At 38.5% G+C, this 18,424-nt stretch overlaps 2 protein-coding genes across 2 annotated transcripts in view; both read left to right on the forward strand.

The window, feature by feature from the left end:
* The window catches only part of LOC104870898 (calcium-activated chloride channel regulator 4), a 28,748-nt gene extending 28,209 nt beyond the window's left edge, over nucleotides 1-539 (forward strand). The window contains exon 14 of the mRNA XM_010636682.1: nucleotides 124-539. Coding sequence (XP_010634984.1) covers nucleotides 124-524 — 401 coding nt within the window. The 3' untranslated portion in view covers nucleotides 525-539. The remainder of the gene's footprint in view (nucleotides 1-123) is intronic.
* Nucleotides 540-4,071: 3,532 nt separating this feature from the next.
* LOC104870943 (calcium-activated chloride channel regulator 4-like) lies at nucleotides 4,072-18,178 on the forward strand. The gene is made up of 3 exons (XM_010636751.1): nucleotides 4,072-4,153; nucleotides 17,297-17,521; nucleotides 17,860-18,178. The coding sequence occupies exons 1-3, from the start codon at nucleotides 4,072-4,074 to the stop codon at nucleotides 18,129-18,131; spliced, it is 579 nt and encodes a 192-aa protein (XP_010635053.1). The 3' UTR covers nucleotides 18,132-18,178.
* Nucleotides 18,179-18,424: the final 246 nt, after the last annotated feature.

Raw genomic sequence — 18,424 nt, forward strand, 5'->3', positions numbered from 1 at the left:
AAAAATGAGTAAGACTTCTGGTATGGGCATATAATTTGCATAACTAAATATTATTAACAGGAAGTGGAAAGAAGTTTAATAACGTGCTACAATTACTAAACTACATGTAACTTTTTTCCTTAGTTCAACTATATATCATAAGGATAAGTGGAAATTTAACTGACCTAAGAGACAATTTTGATGATGCTCTTCAAGTTAACACTACTGACCTGTTGCCAAAAGAGGCCAACTCCAAGGAAACCTTTACATTTAAACCTGGAAATATCCTGGAAGAAAATACAACTCACATATTCGTTGCCATTCAAAGTGTAGACAAAAACAATTTGACATCAAAGGTGTCCAACATTGCACAAGTGGCTTTGTTTAATGGTGAAACTGAATCTACTCCTACTCCTAATGAAAATTATTCTACTACTACTCCTAAAAGAAATCATAGTCCTGGAGTTAATGTGTTTGCCATGGTGTTGTCAGTGCTGGGGTCTGTTGTAGTTGTTACTATTGTTGTACCACTATTTGTATCTTAGACAAGAAAAAAAATCTCTAAGCAGACCTAGGGTAGGGTTTCAAAACACAAAGCAACAGAAGTAAAGGATATCTCTGAATTTTTAAATTCATCATCTGTGATCATGAATTTACAAAAATAATTTTAAGAAGCTTAGAAATAATATTTTGATTAAATAAAAACACCCATAGACTTGAGAAATACTGTCAATACTAATCTTTAATAATTTTATGTACTCATTATTTTATTTGCCATAGTGATGAATAAAGATTATTTTTCATATTCATACCTGGTTGTATATTATTTTCTGATGCAAAAGTTTTCTGAAATAATATTCAAATTTCATGAAGTTAACATTGTCTGAATATTCAAAATACAAGTGCAAAAGTACAAGTAAATAATATTTGGGGAAGTGAATTTAGTGTTGGATCTGTTAGTATTAATTAATGGTACTGTAGTCATTGAAAGTCTCTAACTATACCTTGTACTTGCTAAGGTCATTTTTACTCTAATTCATGGATATGAAAGATACTGGTAGAAAAAATCAGATGCTACTTATCAAACCATAGTTTATTCTGATTTCAATTAAATAGTAACATGTATCTCTCTCTTTTTCCCTGCAAGCCATACTTACCCTTAGACTTTTTCTTACACCATCGGAAAGAATGAGAGAAGCCATTATCTATTGCCTTCACTTTCAGAGACAGAAAACAAAATATATTCAAATCATATTTTAATACATCATTCACTGGCACAGCACTGGGACTGCAACCACATTAATGAGTGAGACAGTTAAGCAGAGAATGTAGGTTAGGAAGAGCGGTTATATTTATATGACATGACAGGTTATATTTATAAGCCTATCGTGGTCCAGGCTTACAATACAGTTTTCTTTTTCTTCCAGCTGTTGGTTTTTTCATGTTGCACAAGGACTTTCACTACCCTAAGTCAGCAACCAGAGGAACCAGAGAGGAACTAAAGAACAGCATCCTCTCATTTGTTTCCTTAGCTCATGTACATTTGGCAGGGATCATTTGTTGACTTGGAAGTAAACTAAAATGAAAATCATATAAACTGAGCTTAGGCATCATTTTAACAATCTATTAACACAGACTTTGTGGCCCTGGCTTAAGGAATTTGGTCTGATTAGCAGGGTTGAAAGAAAGGGCTTGTGGTTTCAATTGAAAGTGATGAGAGGTCAAGGGAAAATAAAATATATGACAGACTCCTGATTTTTTTATTGGTACTTTTTAAGTATACAGTAGAGTTACATTTATCATTGGGGTCTTGCACCTTTACATGACAGCTCTTGGTTCTCATTTTTCCCCTTATCTCTGCCCTCCCTTCAGCCCCTCCACCCTCCCCTATTTACAAAGACTTTGTCTCCATTTTTTCCTTTTCTCATATTTTTTCTTTTTCCTTATTTCCTTTCCCCTACCCTTCCCATTTCCCCTACACCTTTAGCCCTTTTCTCCTTTTTTACATTATCATTTATACAATTTGGATCTTCTTTACACTTTTAGTTTTTAACCCCAGAGAAATTATTCAATATTTACATATGTGTATTATTTATTTCACTTGAATGGAAGTGGCCTTAGGATGAGACAGTAACGGACTGAAGAAAGGAACTGGACCATCAGGAAAAATCTGATGAGCCTGCTTGCAGCACTGCAGTTGATCTTGGTGTTGGGTGTTGAATTTGGTTCCTGGGCCCATCCAGGAACGGGGGTGGGACTGTGAAGGGGATGCTCTAAAAGACAATAGAAGACTGTGGCCTCTGCATAGCTAACACCTCCGTGGGGTTGTTTCCACGTTTCCTGGGGTGGGCTAGGACCACTGTATTTCAACAAGGTCAGGATTCAGGAAAAGTCAGAGGTAGAGAAGAGAAGAGCAAGGATACCAGTGACATGCAGTCATTTCCCACTGTCTTTTAACACTCTGCCTTCAGACAGTTCTAGTTGTTACTTTATTTCTGTTTTCCAATGTCAAGAGTATTATTGTTTCAGTCAGCTCTGCCCCCAGAATCATATGGTTTCCGGGAGATGTAGTTCTAATCTGTTGAAGTTACTTCAGCACAGACAGTACAATCATGGAGGAGGGGACCTGTGACAGACTGTGAAATAGCAAGGAATTTCTTTATGTGGTAGTGAGTAGTCCTTGTTGTTGATCTAATATAAAAAAGGCAGGGCCGGGGATTTAGCTCAGTGGTTCGGTGGCCTGCCTTGCAAGCTCAAGGACCCGAGTTTGATCCCCGGTACCAAAAAATAAAAAAGGCAACAAACTAAAATCTGTGAGCTCCTATGACATAGTGGACACCCGTCTCACACAGGTGGCATTGACTATAGAACTTCTGCTCCATCCCCATGTGGAGGGTTGGAGCCATGTGGCAGGTATTTGGCCTCATTCCTACAGTCAGTGCTTAATTAATGGAAGCTCTCATGGTAAGAACTTTTGTTATAATATCTCTGAAGGTCAGGGATGGTAACAATGAGGCCCACCAATAGATAATCTGAAATAGGAAAACAGATCCAAAGGGATGGGGAAGTAGGAAGGGTGGGGGAAAGGAAAAAGGGGAAGGAGTAAATATGAGAAAAGGGAGAAATGAAATGAAGTCTTTGTAAATAGAGAGGGGTGGAGAAGTTGCAGGGAGGGCAGGGGATTGGAGAAAAAAATAAGAACCAAGATATACCATGTAAAGGTACAAATTCCTAATGATGAACGCCATTCTATTGTATACCTAAAACGCACCAATAAATTTTACGAATAAAAACAAACAAAAAAACAATGGCCAATGGATTATATAAAAATGTATAATATCACCAACCATCAGGGAAATGCAAGTTAAAAACAAGAACATTATCACTTCACACCTACCAAAATAGCTAGCATTATAAAAATAAACAATGACATATTTTGCCAAAGATGTGAAGAAAGGGTAACCTCGGCATACTGTTGGTGGGGATATAAAATAGCACCACAATGGAAACAATTTAGAGTTCCTCAAAAAATCAGAATTAAGACTACCATATTGCAGTAGTTTGGATATGAATATCCCCCAAATGTCTATGTGTTAAAAGACTTGGTCACCAGCCTGTGTCACTATCTGGAAGTGACGACATCTTTAAGAGCCGGGAGTACTAGGAGAGGAAGTTACATCATTGTCCTTGAAGCAGACAATGGGTCCACAGCCCCTTTCCCTCCCTCTCTTTGCTTCCCAGACACCATAAGGCAGACAGGCGTTCTCTACCAGGGTCTCACACTATGATGTACTCTATCACCACAGGACCCAGGCTACAGGACCAAGCAGCCAAGGATTGAAATCACTGAAACCATGAGCCAAAATGAAGCTTTCCTCCTCATACATCATTTACTTCAGTGACGGTCTGTCTCATGGACAGAAAGACAAATAATACAAGTGTCATCAAGTAATCCCACTACTTGCTATATATCCAAAGGAAAAAAAGCCAATACGCTGAGGAGATGTCAGCATTCCAGTGTTCACTACAGCATTATTTACAACAACCTAGTGTACATCAATAGAAGAATGGGTAAGGAAAATGTGATATACGATGCAATGCTACTCAGCCTTTAAAAGAGAAGGAAATCCTGTCATTTGCAGCACATGGATGAACCTAGAGAACATTACCGTAGGTAAAATAAGCCAGGCACAAAAGATTTAACTGAAGCCAAAAATAAAATGTGATCTTTTTTGTCTGAATGAAAGAGAGAGGGAGAGAGAGAGAAAGAGGGAGGAAAGGACAGAGAGAGAGAGAGAGAGAGAGAAGGGAAAAGAAAGACAGAGACGGGGGGGAGAAAGAAAGGACTCAGAAAGTCAAATATCACAATTTCACTTATATGTAGAATCTAAAACATGAGAGTAGGATGGTGGTTACCAAGATCCAGAAAATTGGGAAGATACTGGTCAGAGGACACAAAAGTTAATAAGACAGAAGGAATAAGTTCAAGAGATCTATTGTACATCATGTTAACTACAGTTTATAACCCTATATTATATAACTGAAAATTGCTAAGAAAATGTAATTTCAGTTTTCTACCCACAAAAAGATAAATATATGAAGAAATATATGTTTATTGTCTTAAACTAGCCAGCCTTTTTATTATATGTATATATCTTACTGTTATAAATATATATAATTTTAAATTATAAATAAAAACATTATATACCAAAAGTATACCAATAAAATTGATTTTTAAAAACAAAATAAAGTTAGAAACTTGAAAAAAGCATTTTTTCTAAAGGAACATACAGTTTTAGTCTTCTAGCCAAATGATAGTAATCGAAGCATAATATATAATTAGAATATTTAATAAAATAATATACAATATATAATTAGAAGTTTAAAAGTTCTCTTTAGTTTCATTCAATGACATACCTTTCATGAGACTCATCAAATTCCTAGGCTAATAAAATCTTTCCTTGTCCACACAATGCCCTTCCATTTACATTCAGATTCCTTAGAAGCTCTTAGCTTTTGCCCTCCACAGGGTATCCTCACTGTTGGAATAAATTGTAGTTAGTACCCATCAAGATCCCACTTTCTCAAAATCAACAATACAGGGAAAACAGCTGAAAACTAAAGGTACCATGTATTCCAGATACCAAATTTAAAATTTTCCAGCTGTATCTCCTTACCGCAAGCCAAAGCTACACTTACTACCACCCACAAATCTCAGACCCAGCACTTTGGGAGGCTGAGATAGGAGGATTACATGTATGAGCCCAGCCCACACAACTAAGTGACTTAAGGATATCTTGTCTCAAAGAAAAAGCAAAAGAAAATTCTGAGGATATAGCTTATTACAAAGGTCCTGGGTTCAATCCCCAGTACCACACACATGCACACACAAAAGAGGACCAGGACACAAAATGTGTTTTTCTGGAGAAGTGCCCTGTGATGAAATAGCAGTCCTTAATAAAGATTAAATCTCAGAAGGGCACATAAGTGACAACAATCCTCTCATATAAATATTGCTAGACCACAGGATGGACAGTTTTTTATGGTGCTGAGTCTTAAAAAATGGACAGAAAAGAGAAGGTGGGGAAGAGAGGTATGCCCACTGGACCACCTTCACACATTTGATACACCAGGAAGTAGAGAGTTTCTTGTTGATAGAGTAGACGTGGAGAAGGTGGCTGACTTTAGTCTACTTGAGATCTCCCATGACAAGGGGTTGTGCAACAAGAAGAGCCCAGTAACACACACCAGAGCCAGAGAGAACCAGTTTGGGGGCAGCTACTACTCCTCTAAGAAATGTCTAAAGTCATACCACAGGACAGGCTCATTAGGAGAAATTGGCTTCTTTATCTCCAAAACTTAAACAGAACACCCACAGGGAAAGAGAGAAGAAAAATCCTAGCGCTCTGAAAGGCTGAGGTACAAATACTGAGTTCCAGCCCAAACTGTGCAACATAGTGAAGTAGCAAAACCCTGTCTCAAAACACAAAAAAAGTAAAATAAAGACTGGGAGTATAGCTTAGTGTGAATGCCCTGGGTTCAATCCCTAGTACAATAAAATAATAATAATAAATAATAATAATAATAAATAGAAGCAATTTAAAAAGATAGATTATACATTCTCTTTTCCAAGTTCAGGCTCTAAAGACATAAATCTGCCCTGATTTTTAAGAAAAGAAAGAGAACTTCAGCTCAGATAAAAGACCAAAGTTTTTAAAAGAACAGGTCTGGGTCTTGATTATCAAATCAAGACAATTTGAGTACCCAAAAGTGACAATAGTAATGGAATTGGCTGATACAAATACAGAGACACTCCTATCCTCTCACTTCCTTTCCCTCCGTATCATCCTCCACCAACTCCTGGCAATTCTTAATGTCTTTAAAAGCTCTCAACTTGTCTCTCCCTTAGTCCATGCCCTCAGCATCTGCTGTGTGTTTTCCCCTCAAAATCCTTCACGAGAAAGAGCCATTGTGAGCCTTTGTGCAGTTCATGCCAGTGCCCTGCCTGAAAGCACCAGGGTCAAGGAGTGACGGCTGAAAGGCAGTCCCACTCAGCCGCAAGTATCAAGGTAAAGGGAATTGTCTCATCACTTATGTATCCAGAGGGGCACACTGTTCTGATTTACAAGTTATTCTGATTCACACAAAAGTTCATGTGTGCAAACCAAGCCTGTTTCCAACAACTATTCGCCTTCAAGCCAAGTCATTTTCAAGTGTGAAGCTGAGCCTGTCACTCTCCACTTTCTGAACCCCCAGAATGACTCCCCTTTGCAGTGAGTGAGGCTCCTGCCCTTTGATGTCACTGATAATGCCTTTTAAGTCCTTGTTTCTGCTCCTCTCCAGACTCAGGTCTCAAAACTCCTCCTGTTATTGCTGATAAGTAAGTTTATCTTGTAGGCAGTTAGACAGGGCCTCTCTCAAGGAGCCAACACAGAAAGGAGCCAATATGGAGGACAATAAAGACACATTCACTGTGGCCAGAATTGTAAAAGGAAACTACTATACCCTTGTGCTTCCCTTAGGGACAAATAGCAGTAATTGATATTTTAAATAGGTATTAATGGGGGGGGCAGTCTTAGCCCCGCCTTTCCAGGAAATATCCCTGAACCCCACCCTTACTGAAAATGCTTGTACACCTGCTATGTGACTTGCTCCTCCCTTGACCCCCATTTAATTAATATTACCTGGGTGACTGTACTTGCAATCTTATTGGTTGGTCATGGTTTTGCTCCACCTCATGCCCACCTTGTAATTTTCCACTGGGTCTTATAGTTTTGTCCCACTTTGTACCTGCCTCACCACATGGCTTTGCTCTATAAAACATCTTTGAAAAGTGGGGGGAGTGGGCAACCCACTTTCCGGTCCCCCTTCTGTCTCTCTTAGACAGAAGCTTTCTTTCCCTCAATAAATTCTTCCTACTCTTAACCTCCGTTGTCCCTAGAATGCATTCTTCGATTTTGGAAAACATGAACTCGCGTTTCGGATATCTAGCAGGTTTGGGAGTTACGGTCTCTTCCCCCTATATCACCGTCACATAGGAGACTCCATTTTCCCGGGAGCACCTCTAGTTCCTCTAGCCTCGTCTAATTCTTACCCGTGAGGTTCACTTTAACCCTCTGTATCATAATCGTCATTTGCTTGTCCTTATTTCCCTCCACATGATGAGATTCTCAAATGCAGAAGACTATATTTATCTGGATGTCCCCAATGCCATGATCTTGCTCGGTGAAGAAATATGTTTTAAATGAGAGCATGAAGACTGTGTTCTCTCAAGTGGTAATTAGTCTGGGGGCTGACAAAAGGAACCAACCCAAAAGGAAGCAGCAACTACCTGACAATCACAGCATGAATCGCAGAAAGGAGCTAATGCATTTCCAGGCAGAAATGCTGAGTCACACCACCCAAACCGAAGAAAAGGATTTTGAACTACATCCGCATTGTACTACAATGACAAACTTTGCTCTAACAGCTTCTAACAGCTCCTCTTCATTAATGTGCAAACTAGCCTGTGTTAAACAAAGCTAAGGGAGCTTATAACAGGAACACGGTTTGCTGCACGAAGACCCCGCAGACAGGTCAAGCCAAAATGGAGTCACTACATTAAGTGAAGTGGGTAAACCCCCAAACAGACCAGTCTTGCTAGATTTGCAGCAATCCATCAGGAAGAACATGATCGATAAAGGAGTCTCCTCTGCTTTAACCCTCACAAGAAAAATGGCCAATCTGATAATTATTGTTCTGCTTCCTTGACCCAACCTTACAAAAAGCAATCACTCTCTGGTGTTTGGAGGAATACTCATCTTATTTTATAGAACAAGGTGTTGCCTGATTTCAGAATCACAAATAAAAGTCAATTCGATTTTCAGATTATTTTTTTCTTTTTCTTTTTTTGTAATTTTGTATTCTGACACCTTCAACCCTTATTTAGACTAATTAAAATTATAAATGAAGTTTCTTCTTATTAATTTATTCCCACAATCCCATTTATCTTGGTGCTGTTTCATCTGCCCAGGACTGATGCTTAGTACTTGAACTCAATTTCAAAGATGTGAAGTTCAGACTCACTCAAAAGAAGCTTGAAGCTTGTTTTGCACCTGAGAAAACCTTCTCTACTGCTCTGAAACAGGTGCCACTTATCCTGCATTTTTAAAGAGCAGCACTATTCTTCCCAGCTGCCTGAACTAGTAAAATTGCATGTTAGAATGTTTATTATCTGTCTTCCCTTATTGTAATACAAAGACTGATGAGAAAAGTTACCTGTCTGCTTTATCAAAAAAACTTTGGCCTGGCACAGAGTAAATTCTGAATAAATAGATGTTGAATGCATGATGAGATGAAGAATGAACTGGTTATTTCATGGATGTTCACCTACATGGTGGCATTTATGTCAGATAAAATCTTGTTTATGTCAAGTAAAAAAGCCAAAAACCAAAACCAGACCAGAACCACTACACACCTTTATTGTAGGGACAATTCGCTGGGCTGTCTCCAAACAGAGGAGAGAGAGCAAGATGGCCAAGACAGGGAGCCCTTCTTATAGGACTAGGGTGGGATTTATAGGAGCTGGGGTGGGATTAAGTGATGTAGTGGCTAGGGATTGGGGGAGCTTGTGACATCACTAGAAGGGGCTTGTGTCATCACTAGTTGCCAGGAGGTAGTGAGTATCAGGTTACTCTCTTGGCGGGAAAAGAGGCATGATGGGAAGAAGAAGGCTGTCCTCTAGTGGAAGAAGCCATATTTTTAGGTGCTAAACAGGGCATTATGGGAAGGGAAAGACTTATTCTTTTTATGTAGTGGCCATCTTAAGGCAAGGGAAATCTACCAGTTTATATTACCCTTTTTTACTTTTTGCTCTAAAGTTTATTGCAGGGAAGCTTTCTGTCAGTTGCTAGATGAATCTTTATGAATATCTGTACAACTAGCATCATTACCAACATTACCAGCACCTTAGATTTACACCTCTTTTTCCTTGCAGTCATTCTCTCCCTCAGAATAACCAGATTGTCTGTTTATGTACTTTCTATAGCCAGAAACATATGACATATTCTCTTGTGACTGCTTTCTCTTACTCAAATTTATGTGAGATTCATCCATATTATGAGTTTTATTTTTTGCCACAGTAAATTATGAGCTTTTATAATCAACACTATCATTATCATACTGAAGTATAATTTAATTTTAATTATTATACATATAACAAAATTATACAAAGAAGTTTAGGTTATTCCTAACCTAAATTGTCAATTCTTTAAAAACAATTTAGCTCGGTGGTTCTGCCACCTTTTTCACAAGGTCCAGAGTTCAATCCCCCATACCAAAAAAACAAAACAAAACAAAATTTCTATGATCAACATTCTTATACCTCAATTTTAAATACTGTAGAATATCTCATCTCCTTCCTTCTTCTGGCTCTGTGAACTTGAATAATATACTCATCATCCCTGGTTATCTGTTTTACAAAGTAGATAAAGTAAATGATAATACTTACTTCAAAGAGTGGTTGTAAAAATTAAGAAACTGTAATTATCAGATCATGTGATATATATCTTATGTTCAAAAAAATATTAGTTCTCCCTAATTCTTATAGGATTCCCTCCCCATTTATAGAGAGTGTAGTACTATGTGGAAACATTATTTCTATTTTCTATCATATTACCAATTTATTAAATATAAACTTTCTTTTGAGAAAAAACATGGATTAAAATAATAAAAGAGAAAGAAAGAGAGGGAAGCTATCCCTTGAATGAAGTGATGTCAAGGAAGATGGTAGAGTAGGAAACATCAAAAATCCATCTCCCCACCTAAGAAACAGTTATACTGGCAGAATTGATCTAATATAAGTAGTAAGGAACTCTAGACTCCATTCAAAGGTTTGTAGCTTCCAAGGAACACTTTCATTGATAATTTCTGGAACATTGAGGTCAATTTCACCTCTTATCCCAGGAGCATCTACCCATCCTCTTCAGCTTCATGACACATGGCCCACATCCCTAGAGTGTTTTGCATAAGTCAAGGTGACCTATATAAGACTCACTACTGAGTGATTACTGTTTCTGCATGTAGAGATGTAGATATGAAAGCAAATCACTTTTGTTATCATCTTCTCCAATTGAAACAGTTTTCTAGGGTCTAGGCAGATTCTTTTTCTCCTTCAATTTAAAGGAGTAAAAGTTTATTTTGGTTCACATTATAGAATTTTCAGTCCTGTCATGGTTAGTCAACTCCAAGGAAGGGTGGCAAGACAGAAGAACATGCCAGAAGAGAGTTTGTAATGTTCATAGCATGGTAAACAGTTATTGATAACTAATTGTGAGTAATTAGTCATTGGTGCCTAGTTCTTGGCAACTTGTAACTGGTTATTAACAATGATTAACTAGTTGTGGACAACTGGTCATTTGTAACTAGTGATAGGTACAGTCATTGGCAAGTAATAACTGGAAACTAGAAATGGTTAACAAGTTATAGGTAATGGGTTTTTGCAGATCTGGATTCCAGGGTTTGCAGACATAGCCAAATCTCTATATGAAGCTTTAAAGAGCCCAGAAGGATAGTAATTATTATTGGGTAAAGAGCAAGAGTCAGTGTTTAAACAGCTAAAATTAACTCTCTGTGCTGCCCCCTGCATTTGGGATCCTAGATGTGACCCAGCCTTTTACTTTGTATGTGACTAAAAGAAATCATACTGCTTTAGGGGTGCTCACTCAAAGAGTAGGCCCATGGAATCAGCCAGTAGCACATTTATCTTAGAGTTTGGATCCAGCTGAGAAGGGATAGCCCCCTCGTGTACGAGCCCTGGCAGCTGCAGTTATGCTAATTAATGAAGCTGACAAGCTAACATTAGGACAAAAATTGATTATTCAGGTTTTTCCCCATGCCTTCCTAGAACTATTATATAACAGAGAACATCAGTGGCTCTCAAATAATAGAGTCAGGTAATATCAGGCCCTCATCTGTGAGAATCCCACCAATATTTTGTTCCAGTTAAAACATTAAATCCTGCTACTTTTTGCCCTCAGATCCTAGCTCCCTGACCAAGACTGCCTCAGGGTCATCAACAAGTTGTTCTCAAGTCATCCAGATCTGCAGAAAGACCTGCTGTCTGATGCTGATTTCTTCCTGTTCACAGATGGGAGTAGCTTCATGAAAAATCAGGTACACTATGCTGGCTATGCAGTGACAACTCAAAATGAAATGGTCCAAACAGGACCACTCCCCACTGGATGGTCAGCTCAGTGAGCAGAGCTATGGGCACTCATACAGGCTCTCCAATGGACAAAAGGAAAGAGGGTGTTTATACAGATTCCTGTTTGCTATTTTGCATATCTATGGCACAGTCTAAAAAAAGTGTGGTCTTCTCACAGCAGAGGGCAAACCTATTAAGAATAAACAGGATGTAATACAGTTGTTGGAGGCAGGCTGGGAACCTGACAAAGTAGCAGTAATACATTGCTCTGGACACCAAAAAGGAAAAGATGCAATAGCAAAAGGCAATGCCAAGGCAGACATAGAGGCCAAAAAGGCAACTAAACAGAAACTTTAGATGATTGTACCCACCCCTCGTAAAGGTTATAAGTATTTGTTGGTATGTGTTTGTACTTACTCTGGATGGCCTGAAGCCTTCCCTATGAAAACAGAGAAGGCTTCAGAGGTACGCAAGATTTTATTAAAGGAGATAATTCCAAGGTTTGGTCTGCCTCCTTTCATAGGCAGTGACAATGGGCCAGCCTTTGTAGCAGAGGTTGTATAAGATCTAGCTAAATGTTATATATAAAATGGTATTTACATACTGCTTATTGGCATCAGAGTTCTGGTAAGGTTGAAAAAAATGAATCGTACCATTAAGGGAGTATTAACTAAATACTGTCAGACAACACCAGGGTTATGGGTCAATCTGCTCCCCTTGGCCATCCTTAAAATAAGAAATACCCCAAGTCATACTGGGCTTTCCCCATATGAGGTCTTCTTTGGAAGGCTACCCTGTATCTTAAGAGATTTTATGGGAAATTTATCTCAACAGGGTTCCTCCAGTATGAAATTACAGCTGTTGGGATTGGGCAAAGTGCTCCAAAATATTCAAGGGCAAATAGAAATAAAGAGGACTTTCTTCCTGTGCTAACTCCTGCCCATCTCATAAAACCAGGGGACCAAGTTTATGCTAAAACTTGGAAAAAGACCCCTTTGCAACCTGTATAGGAAGGGCCACATGAGGCACTTGTGGTTACTCCCACAGGTATCAAGGTAGCTGAAGTCCATCCGTGGATTCATTACTCTAGAGTGAAACAGGCCTATCCAGAAAATTCCACGGACTTCTTTCTACTCCAGGAGTCAGCGCACTCAAAGCCCTGCTCTCACCACACCAGAAGCTGGTGAGTAAACACATGGCTTAAGAATGAGGACAGCAGTCAAGATAGTATGGACTCTTTTATTGTGTCAAACTGTTATGAGCTATTACGTTTTTGAATTAAGAGTTTATAAGCCTAAAAATGATAAGTTTGATAAAAATATGTGACTTTTAAAACTGTTAAATGGAAACCAGGGGGACATCCCCCTCACTCTTCCTTTTTCTGCCTGTACAAAATAACTTTATGAAAGTCCTGGTACCATGCCTGACTGTGGGGAATATACACAAAAAGATGTATTGGGTCAGATAAAGCTCAAATATGGTTAAACCGTTCTGTTGTAACCCAAAAGTATTGGCAATTTTGATAACTGTAAACAGGGACAATGAAAAATGTATATAGCCTTTAAAATTGTATATAGCTTGGCCTTGAGAAACAAGCTGACCACAAGGAATAGTCTTTTTATGTTTATTTTGGTTATCAGTCAACTGCTAGGCATGGGCCTTAGAAGTTAAAAAGATAGATTCTTCAGATTAAAAGGTTTGGAAAGATCCTCTCCAGAAATAAGGAAAACTCCTGCACTGCAGGAAATACAGAATATCTTAAAAGGGCATCCAAAAGTATACAGAAATAGATGTGATGGACTTGATTGATGGTACTCATTCATTGCTGCTATAAAACAGACTAGGAATTAGCCTCTGGTTGCTGGATTTGTGCACCACTCGCTGTAACAACTTATCAAGCAATTAGCATCATGAATGGCCTGCCCTTAGAGTCAGTAAAGCTTACATGTATCCTTTGCTCAGCCACCCATTAGATGTAATTGGGAATGGGACTTGCTTTCTTGGTATCCAAAAGTCACACAATATCTCAGCTGTCTGCACTGATATTGTTGATTTGTCTTCTACCACTGGTAATTACTCTGCCCCAAATGGAACTTTCTCTGTGGAAATGATGTTTTTAGGGTGATTTCAAAGCTTTCTACTGGTTTATGTGCTCTGGGGATCCTAATCTCCAACTTGTCTGTCCATACTCCTTCAGCTATGAGAAAGATGCCTTTACAAATTGCTATGACAAATGGTTTGGTAATAAAATGGGGGGGACCCAACTGTACTCCCCATATTAACAGGATTGGCTCTAACGGGGAGTCTCACTCTAAGTGCTATAGCTCTCAGGTTAGAAAAATAACAGTTCATGGCTTTGGGACATAAGATTAGAAAAGACTTAGAAGAAGTGTGAGATACAATTCAAGCTTTAGAAACTCAGATTCATTAGCTAATATAGTTTACAGGATAGAAGAGCTCTTGATTTGCTCACTCTGCAAAGAAGAGAAATTTGTTTCTGGGAGAGGAATTTTGTTACTATGCAAACAGATCTGGAATAGTTAAAGAATCATTGGATAAATTAAGAGATTGTATTGACTGCTAGGAAAAGAGTTTGGTACTGAGGACCCAACATTCAGTTTTGGCCTTAACTTGTCAGGACGGAATGCTTGGAACAGCTCCCTCACAGAGAGACCAATTATTGTTATACTGCTTCTCCTCATGTTTGGGCCCTGTATGGTAATATGGGTATCAAACTCATACATCAGAGAATAGCTGCTGCTCAACACTACCAGATGTTAATTATGTGGAATAATGAGAATTGGTATAAACATAATGAGGGGTAGGAGTTACTCCCAAAAAGCAAAGGGAGGAATGATAGAGAACACTTTAATAGCTAAAACCCTATGAAATGTCACAATGTAGGATAACTTCTACCCTTTGCTCTGTTTAGTTCAGAATTAACAGGCACTGGAAGCTTCTAGCTTCCCTCAAAAGTTTTGTAAATGAAAAGAACCATTATTGACTTTGCTGACCAAACGCACCCCCTTTCCCTTGGCTAGAATAGATAACTAAATGAATTTTAAAGGTAACCTCCTCTACCAAAAAAGTGCTACATCCGGGTTGAAATTCAACTGCCTGCCCCACCATATTTTGAATATCAGCAATGTGAACTGTGAAAATGCAATGTAACCACCTGAATGAGATCAAGGCTGTAAAACCCTATAAAAGGGGGAGTTGTAGCCCAGTACTGGATCGATCAGAGTGCTGCCATTAGGTGTGATTGATCCTCATCGATGGAGTAAACTTTTGTTATTTTACTTCCATTCTGCTGCCTATCTGTGTGTCACTTGCCAATTCCTTCTGTAACAGCTGTAGATAATTGGTCCTTAGCAACTAGTATCTGGTAACTTGCAATGGTTAACTAGATATAAGCAATGAGTAACTAGTTTTGGGTAACTAGTCAATGGTAATTAATAATTGGCAACTGAGGATTATCAATAATAAACTAGTTGTGTGAAACTAGGAATAGGTAACTAGCTGTGAATAGCTAGTCAGTGATAACTAGTCATTAGTAACTAATAATTAACTGGTTGTAGATACTATAGTTAGTAGATAGTGATGGCTAGCTTGCTATAGGTAATTAGTAAATTGGTTATGGATAACTGGCAGGAAAATAGTAACTGGTGGTGGTGGTGCTTAACCAGTCCTGAATAACTAGTAGGTAACTTGTAACAGGTAGCTGACAATGGGTAACTAGTGTGAAATTGGTCATTGGTAATTAGTTGTGGGTAACTGCTTTCTGGTAATTAGTGAGCAACTAGTTGTAACTAGTCATTGGTGAGTAGCAGCTGGTAACTAGTGATGGTTAACTATATTTAACTAGTAACAAGTAAATAGCAATAGAAATCCAGCAGGACAAACATTAAGTCCTGTAGTCCCATGTCCAGCATCCAGGGTAGGCTGTGGCATGACAGGAATTCCAAAGAGCTTGGGTGGCTGCACCTGTACAGCACTGCTGGTGGTTGCAGCTCTCATGACTTCTCTTGGGCTGGCTTTACTCACTCCTTGTGGCTTCCCTTAAATAGTCCATGCTCCTGGCTTCTCCAGTTTTCTGCATTTCTGCTTTGCTCTCGGTTTCGCCCACTACCATTACAGGGGCACACTGCCTTGCTTCTTGGGCCTTCTTCTGAATTTGAAATGGAAGCCTCCATAATCCCACAACTCTTGCATTCTGCCTGCCTGTAAAACCAGCTCCATGTAGATGCCACCAAGGTCTGTCACCAACTCAAGCAGTAGCTGGACCCCTTGAATGGTAGCTTCAGAGGTCCCTGAATACCTGGATGGCCAAACAGTGTGAAATTAATCCCAGGGAACCAATTCCTCTCTCTAGCAATGATTCCTTGGATTCTCTTCTGTAGTGAAAACTTTACAGCCTTGCCCCCTTGATCCTGTGAAGGGAGTGAGGGGTTTTTCCTGACATACCTGGAACGCACTTTTCCTATAGTCATATGCAGAGTTCTTGACTTCTTTTTGATGCTAATCTTCAGCAACAAAGCTTTCTTCTGTCCATCTTTACAGGCATTTTCTTTCTGGCAAAACTGAAAACTTTTTAAATGAACCTATTGCTCTTGATTTTCACTACATAAAATCTCCCCAAACCATTTATCCCACTGCCAAACATTGAACTGTCTTGAAATTTCCTCCACTAGATTAGTCTGTCACCCTTAATCTTAGTCTTCTGCAAAGACCCAGGATGTGAGTAAAATGTTTGCCAGAGTTACAACACACATGACCTGGAGTCCAACTGTCAGTGAGTCCTTGTTCCCAACTGAAGCTTCCAAGCCTGGTCTTTTCTATCTGCATTTCTGTGAGCAATCTGGTCTTCAGGGATCTAGTCTTCAGAGAATCTTCCATCAAGCTTGATTACCTCACTCTAGGTTTTTTTTTGTTCTCCGCAGGCATCTCCAAACCTTTTAAAACTCCTCCCTAGAACCAGTTCCAATGCTTCTAAACCGCATAGTCAGGTAGGGACACCAACAATCTCACTAGTCCTGTACCAAAATCTGCCTTAGTCACATTTTTTGTTACTAGGACACAATAAAGAGGAGATGGTTGTTTTGACCTACATTTCAGTCTATATCCAGCTAGCTCCAAGGCAGGAGTACATGGCAGTGGAGAGTTGATCACAGCATTGGAAACTCATGACTCTTAGAAAACACCAATACATAGGCAGTTTTTAAATTACTAGACTAGCTGTATAATTTGTGTGACAAAATTAGAGTTGGAATACCCTAAAATAGAGGTCATCAAAAATAGGGCTTGGGATGTAGCTCAGTGGTTCTACCACCTACTTCACAAGTGCAAGGTCTGAATTTGATCCCTGGTACAAAAAAAAAGAAAGACTAAAAATAATGAGTAAGTGATTCTTATTATCTTTAAAAAGTATCTCCAGGTTACCATTTCACCATATATTTTTCCTTCTGTCCTATCTTATCTTTGTACTAAACACAGTAAAACATGTATATGAAACACAGTAAAACATATGTATATGAAAAAAAAAAGAAATGACACATTGGATAGATCATTTCATTCATTGAGTTCTAAAATACAAGTACTGTTGTTCCAATTAAAAGCCAGGGATTTTGAATGCAGGAAAAACTGAAGAGAATACACTTACACTTGAAATTGATGAGCCAATTCTGGAGAGTTTCATCAGAACAGCATTTGGAGGTGTATTTGTGATATCACAAGTTCCACCTCTTCCCTTCACTGAACTGTACCCACCAAATCAAATCAGAGACCTTGATGCCACGTTTCATGGGAATAAAATCCATCTAACATGGACAGCACCAGGAGATGATTTTGATGTTGGAAAAGGTAAGGGTGAAGTGTTATGTGGTTATAAGAGAGAAGTGTTCCTTGCAAAGTTCAGGAATAAGGGTGAATGAAAGAACACTTAAAATGACTGAACAGCAAGATATTAATTTCATAATCTGATACTTTGAGTCAATCAAACATGACACATTTTAACCTGGTTCCAGCTTTTCTCACAAACAGGCTAGCATTTGGCAAAGTTATAGCATTTATCAAAATGTAGATAATGGCATGGATATGAATATCAGCTTTGTATAATTCATCATCTTTAGAAGAATAAATAAGAGGGAATTTAAATGGTATGTTACAGTTCCTAAATCACTCATAATTTTTTTTCTTAGTTCAATGGTATACCATAAGAGTCAGTGGAAGTATTCCTGATCTAAGAGATAATTTTGAAGATGCTCTTCAAGTTAACACTACTGATCTGTTACCAAATGAGGCCAACTCCAAGCAAACCTTTATGTTTAAGCCAGGAACTATCTCAGAAGAAAATCCAACCCATTTGTTCATTGCCATTCAAGGTATAGACAAGAGCAATCTGACATCAAAAGTATCCAATATTGCACAAGTAGTTTTGTTTGTTCCCCTGGGAGATCCTAGTCCCCCGTGAAACTTAACATCCTGGAACTAGCATCCCTACTTTGGTGCTGTTGGTGGCTGGCTTTGTTGCAACTGTTTGCATTATTTTATGTGCCATAATTTATATTTTAAAGAAAAAATGCAAGTAGACCCACAACTGGGTTTTACTACAATAAAAAAAAAAGAAGGATGTCTGTGAATATTTTAATTCTGCTTTGAATAATCAACTCATAAAATAATTTTAAGAGGTTTAGAATGGATACTTTGATTAAATATAAATATCCTGATATATTTGAAATATGTATTAAATCAATATGAATAGTT

This window comes from Fukomys damarensis, unplaced genomic scaffold (assembly GCF_012274545.1).
Source record: "Fukomys damarensis isolate Sample0158 unplaced genomic scaffold, DMR_v1.0_HiC HiC_scaffold_33, whole genome shotgun sequence".
Classification (NCBI taxonomy): Eukaryota; Metazoa; Chordata; class Mammalia; order Rodentia; family Bathyergidae; genus Fukomys; species Fukomys damarensis.

Bases quoted from the DNA above. Each gene is read 5' to 3' on its own strand.
- LOC104870943 (XM_010636751.1), top strand. From the start codon at position 4,072: ATGCAATGCTACTCAGCCTTTAAAAGAGAAGGAAATCCTGTCATTTGC. The intron at 4,154-17,296 runs GTAAAATAAGCC...TTTTGAATGCAG, and splicing joins CCTAGAGAACATTACCGTAG to GAAAAACTGAAGAGAATACA. The intron at 17,522-17,859 runs GTAAGGGTGAAG...TTTTTTTCTTAG, and splicing joins TGATTTTGATGTTGGAAAAG to TTCAATGGTATACCATAAGA.